Genomic DNA, 6489 nt, shown 5'->3' with positions numbered 1-6489 from the left:
AAGTCAGAACAGGAAGGAAATAAACCACCATTCACACCAAAATGACTTCAGGTAGCGCCACTGTCCTTACCCCAACAAGTTAAAGAAGAGGAGAGAAAAGATAAATAAATTTAAAAATAAATAAATAAATAATAAAAATAATTAAATTAAAAAATAACAGAAAAAACAAAAATTAAATAATACAAAAATATATATATATAAAATATAAAAATTAAAAGAAAAAAATACACATACATACACACACACATATCCATATATATATATATATATACATACATATACACATAAACATGTATATACCTAGATACATACACATGTGAATTAAAAACCAAGTAAAAATACAATCAGTCACCCTATACAAATACCTTGCCTTCTCTCAACCATGTATAGTTGAGTTAAAATATAAATTTTACCAGTACACAAGACAATAGCAGGGGGGATGATTATTCCATTTTTAATTGTTTAAACAAGACATTAATAATGTATTAGGAAATGGTGAGTTATTGACAACGATGCCTCTTCAATTTAGTCAAGTTCAACAGGCAACAGATTTTAATAATGTATATTAAGGACTTCTTGGAAGTCATTCCTGACCAAATCCCTGAGTGTTTTTTAATGCAAAATCCATAGTTTCCTTAAAATCCTCGAATTTTTTCAGGACTGGCAACCGCAGGCAGTTAATGCATGTGTTTGCGGTGGGTAAATGAGGGGCAGCTCATGGAGAAAAACCACTGAAGGTAGTGGGGAGAAGCCCAGGGGTGGAATATCATTTGCTCCCGTCGTAAAGGCCAGGATACCCCCAAGTTGCAAGGGTCCCTCTTGCTCTGAAAAAGAAATACACCAAAAACAAAAATTAAACCTAGCATGTAGAAAACTTTTAAAAAGGAGGGAAAGACAAAGACAGACAGAAGGGCATATGAAAAGATTTTTATTCCATAACTAGCAATAATACTTACCCTCAACATCCAGCAGGTAGTCCCTCCAAAATGCAGCCACACATTCCTCTGCCCTTCTTTTGTTCCTGCCCACTGCTGACCGTTCTAGTACATCCGCTGTGAGTGGGGATGGCTCGTGACAAAACAGCGGTCTGAAAGCATCTGGGTGCATTCTTATTGCATCAAGAACACCAAGGGTCTTCATCCCCTCCCTGAACCTGTAAAAATGTATCATGAGAAGATACAAATATAATTTTTCAAATTGGATAAATTATCACACAGCACATGAAAGGGATGACTTATAAGACAGTTCAGTGTTTGTTGATTATGCAAAAAGGCCTTGTCTTTGACCACTATCTAAAACGTGATGTTCTTTAAGTTATTTTATATGATACATGCAAGCCTTTATTCAGAGTGTTTGGTTGTACATTGACTTTTAAAAATATGTTAAAATCTTTCATTATTCTTAATCCTTGTAAGCTGTTCAGGTCTGTGGGACCCGTTTTCAATGTTTGCTAAAATAAAAATGATGCTATTTATTATTTCTTCTAAATCAAACTCATTGGCCTTGGCTCATTTTCTTTGAAGAACATAAAAAATAACTTATTTTCAATTAGTGTACACGGTACACCCCCCTACACATAACTAATACAAATGAGGTGTTCGGGTCTACTGGACCCAAGTGTAATTATTACAGTGTAATAATTGTAGGTGCTATGAAACTTTGTACCTGCTATTCTCACACAAAGTTAAAAAATTGTTACATTTCAAGAACTTTCACCTGTTCTGATTAAGTTCTAAGAAATAAGCACCAATAATGATAATGATTGATGATAATGAATGAAAAATCTTGTTTCTATTTTATTTATTTTTTTACCTTTTTTATAGTTGGAGTAAATGGCAAATATGAACCATAAATGATGTATCTATCATTGGTAATTGAGCTTAAGTAAACCTCTGTTTAGTATTTTTATATACATGTTTATGGCTGTATTGATTTAAAAACCTAATAATGTGGTGGGTCCAACATTGGCTGTGGAACAAAAATATGAACACCTTAGAAGGGTTAATTATGTTTGCTAAAAAATGGAGTTACACAAACCTTTGAAGTGCTCCACTAACTCGATGAACCAGCTGAAACATGATGATATCCTCCACCAAGAGATCTTTGTCTTCTATGCGTTTCAAAGGCCTTAGACGCCCAGCATTGGCCAGATAATCTGTAATAAATCATTGTATAGTATGAACAACACAAGATTAGATAAATTAAACAAACTGTTCTTTCCTGGAGGCCAGGCCTGTATGTGATGATGAAATTAGGTGATGCATGAATTTATATGAATGACATCTTTTATTTAACTCCTTTAATCACAGTAGTATATTTAGCACTGACCAAGCCTGGTTTAAACATTCATATGAAAGTCAGAAACAAATCACACAGATTGCAGAAATATAAAAACAAATATGTGGCTTCACCACACAAGAGTGACATTCTAAAATGCTTAATAAGCACTTGAGAGCCCTGCTTAGCAGTATTTAGATTATTATTCACTGTAATAAACATATGTAAACATGTATATTGCACTCTTTAATAATAATAATAATATAATTACATTTTATTTATATAGCGCTTTTCATGGTACTCAAAGACACACACAGACTAAATATCGTCACCCAGTCAGATGATTGCAAGACCGAGCATTCTTATTTAACCTATCTTTGCTGTAAAACGCCTAGCTACGCCTACTCTCTCTTTACCCAAAGATAGGTGAAATCCAATAAATGCAGAACTGCGTTGCAATAAGCTGCGCACTGATAGCAAATTACAATGTGTTTGAAATTTAATAACAGGAGCGCAGCAATGGGTACTACAATTACCAGTATGCTTCCATAACTGCTGCTGCTAGCTGCTAGCTTTTTCTCCTAGTCAAAGTCAAATGTACATTGTACAGTAAAATATACTGTGGTTAATCAAAGGGCTTTACAGACAATGTGTCGTCTCTCTCATGTAAGCAGATTTAATTCGGAAACCTGATTTCTGAAATTATTTCACACAGCTTGATCAAACTTGCTTGATCATATTAACTAGCACTAGCTAGCTAGTGGAGATATTGCAAAGTTTTCAATGGAAAATGGCTAGCCCGTGTTATGTGGGTAGCAACTAGTTAGCAGCGCTAACGCCACGACCATGCTAACATGAATTTGGGGGAACACTGCAGATAGAATGACGTTAATAAAAAAGGGGTCCTATGTCAATGGTCCTATTTTTATCATCAACTTACCTCTTCCTGGATTTCGACGACGATCCACCGAAACGCTGTCTCGTCTGGTAACGGGGTCCTCCGTGTTCCATTGAGCTAGCTAGCTAGAAGTAGCAGTGCTAGCCTGGAGCCAGGTCTGACTGGATTTACAGTTCCACCCCTGAATAATCTCTGCATCTCCGAATCAGAGCTCTGTTGGACTTAATTTAATTGTCGAGACATCGTTGACAATAGCTCACCATTTCCTAAAATATTATTTAGAAGACCCACAGCTTCAGTTAGCCTCTCTCTATCCATTACAGCTCCACTTCAGCCAAACTATTATAATGACAGTGCCGGAATTTGACCGTCAAATACCGCTTCTTCTTTGTCAACCAATCAGGAGCTGAGTAATCAAACTGCCTTCGTTTCAATCAAACTCCCTTCCGTTTCAATCAAACTCTCTCACACACACTACTATACTCTCACACACACACTACTATCTCTCTCACACATACTACTATACTCTCTCACACACTACTCTATACTCTCTCACACACACTTACTCTCTCACATATACTACTATACTCTCTCACACACACTACTATACTCTCTCACACACACTACTATACTCTCTCACACACACTACTATACTCTCTCACATATACTACTATACTCTCTCACACACACTACTATACTCTCTCACATATACTACTATACTCTCTCTCACACACACTACTATACTCTCTCACATATACTACTATACTCTCTCACATACACAACTATACCCTCTCATACATACATGTAAAAGGATTATAATAGTGTGTGTGTATGAGTATAGTGGTGTATATGCAAGATTATGATAGTGTGTGTAAGACAGAAGTATGAATTACCTCCTATACGGCCTCTCATACATGTTCATCAAATGTGCATTGTCCTGAAAAATAAATAAATAAATAAATAAAATAAAAAACATACTTTTACATGCAAACACATAATTCACAATATTGGTCAGATGAGGACTTCAACATCGGTTCTACAATCTTGACACTCCCACGCTCACCGATGCAAAGTTCTCACAGATACAGAACATACTCGCACACATGCACACAGAGCCTCGAGGCACTACATGACTAATTTCTCAACTTCTGCCCACTTTAAACCTCCTGCTCTGTGACTCTGGGCCAATGTCTCAGTGTGTGTCTGTATGAATGTGTTTTTGTGTGAAGCAAAGAGGCTGAGAAATGCAGTTCGCTCTTAGCAATTTATACACAACCTCAATGCCATGTCTGTTTGACAGCAGCCTCCACAGCTCTTTTCCCCTACTGTAGCTGGCTATTAACTTTAATTAATGTGCCACAGTACTTTACCTGCTAGCAGTGATATACTTATCTAATACATTGTAAACAGAATTAGGCAACACAATTCAATCATGCTGTAATAATGTTCACCAGGAGCCAACAGTCTGTGTGTAGTGTAGAAAAAAAAATGGGAAACCTGTTCCTTTTATTAAATAGCCTGATCTTGCTACCTGTACACCACATCGCCAGGCAAACATCACATCACATCAACCCTTTAACAGAATGGTTCCAACATACATACCAGTAAGTTGGCCGCAAAGCATGTGTGCGATAAGGCGTACACATTTAATGACAAAATACATCCTTTGTAACTCAATTCAATTTTATTTTATAGTATCAAATTAACTGCCCTGAACGACGTGCATTTTCTGATGCGACGCCTCAAATTTGTCAGTGTCATCCAAAACGAATACAAAAACTTTCATTATCTGACAACACTATGGTTAGGGTTTGGTAAGGTTGACTGTTGGCACAAAAATGACTTTAGGGTTTGGGCAAGATCCGGGTTTGGGTTATAATTACTTCAGGTCAGGGGAACTTCTTCGTTGAGGTTATAATAACAACCACGTGGTTAAGATTGGGGAACAACTGTCAGTAGGAAACAGGAAGAGAACTAAGATCTCCTGTGTCAAAGTCTAAGGTTTTGTTGAGTCATCCATGATGCGGCGACAGCCCCCCCCCCCCCAACCTATCCTTTTAGGAAGGCTATATACTGTTTATTTTTCTTTGAGATGTTTTCATTTAACTGTGTGGTCATTTAGAAGGCTTACTGAATGAATCTGCCAGACTGTCAACCTGTATACTCAGCATGCATTCTTTATGAGATGTGTAATAGCACTGTTCAGGCATGAAAATGGGTCAGGGGTGAAAAAGGTGAGAAGGATATTACCCTTCTGGGGGGGGGTCCGGGGGCATGCTCCCCCGGAAGAAAATTTTAAATATTCCAGATTTTAAAGCATCAATCTGATGCATTTTGAGATGCATTTTTTGCCAACACAACAGTGTAATATTTCAATATGCACTCATTAAAGTTAATTTGACTGGCAAAACAGTTAAAGTCCTTCTGACATTACACAATAATAAAAGTCATAATTTTTAAAAACTAAAACGTTTTGGATCAAATTTTACTTCTTCCAACCATATGTTAAATTAAGAGTCAATGTGGATTTACATATTGCAATAATATCATAATCCTACAATGAATCATTGTGAAAACTAAACTTTACTACTTTGGCCAGGTCATCGTCAAACAACTAATAGTGGCTAAGACCATACTATTTGAGAATATACAGATTTTTGTTGGTTTCTCCAAATACCTGAGGAAAAATGTCATTAGCACCACATAATAAAATTAACTGTTTTAGTTGAAAAGGAAGCTACAGAAATTGTGGCCAAGGTATTATATATATACAATTTCACATGATCACATGTTTTACTGTAGTTTTTTTTAAACTATTTGTCTTAGTCATTGTCACGTTTAACCCTTGTGTTGTATTGCCTTGTCCTTCTGGGTAAAAATTGAAAATTCACTTTTTTTAGCGCTTTTTTTCTGGCCCGTTTGTTGCTTTTTGCAAAAAAAATTTTTTAAAGGTTTTTGTCAAAAAATCTTTCAAAGCTTTCTTTATTCACCAAATGTATGACATTATACCTATTTTTTTAGGTAAAAAAGCAGAAATTATTAATTATTTTGACTAACAGTTAAGATCAGAGGATGTTGAGAGGATCACAGACTGGTGTATGTTAAAGTTTAGTCAGGATACTGTTTTAAAACCATTTAATTTTTTTTTTTTTTTTTTTTTTAAATGCTATAAAATTGAATATAACAAACCAAAATTCAATTCAATGAAATTTATCATTAATTTTACCTGCATATAATGTTGTATGGAACCCATAAAACATATCTATGCATCCATGATAATTTTCTGCAATTTGGTTGAAAGCCATATTTTTTAT

The 6489-nt window shown here is 35.6% G+C and overlaps 1 protein-coding gene across 1 annotated transcript; it reads right to left on the bottom strand.

Moving 5' to 3' along the window:
* Positions 1 to 438: 438 nt before the first annotated feature.
* On the bottom strand, positions 439 to 3593 carry LOC120574840 (G2/M phase-specific E3 ubiquitin-protein ligase-like). Its single transcript, XM_039825288.1, has 4 exons — positions 3218 to 3593; positions 2038 to 2155; positions 957 to 1153; positions 439 to 824 (listed from the first exon to the last, which is right to left on the bottom strand). The coding sequence occupies exons 2-4, from the start codon at positions 2076 to 2078 to the stop codon at positions 655 to 657; spliced, it is 408 nt and encodes a 135-aa protein (XP_039681222.1). The 5' UTR covers positions 2079 to 2155; positions 3218 to 3593; the 3' UTR covers positions 439 to 654.
* Positions 3594 to 6489: the final 2896 nt, after the last annotated feature.

Source organism: Perca fluviatilis, chromosome 15, assembly GCF_010015445.1.
Source record: "Perca fluviatilis chromosome 15, GENO_Pfluv_1.0, whole genome shotgun sequence".
Taxonomy (NCBI): domain Eukaryota; kingdom Metazoa; phylum Chordata; class Actinopteri; order Perciformes; family Percidae; genus Perca; species Perca fluviatilis.
The sequence above is the reverse complement of the archived record's forward strand: the minus strand, read 5'-3'. Positions and strand labels throughout refer to the sequence as shown.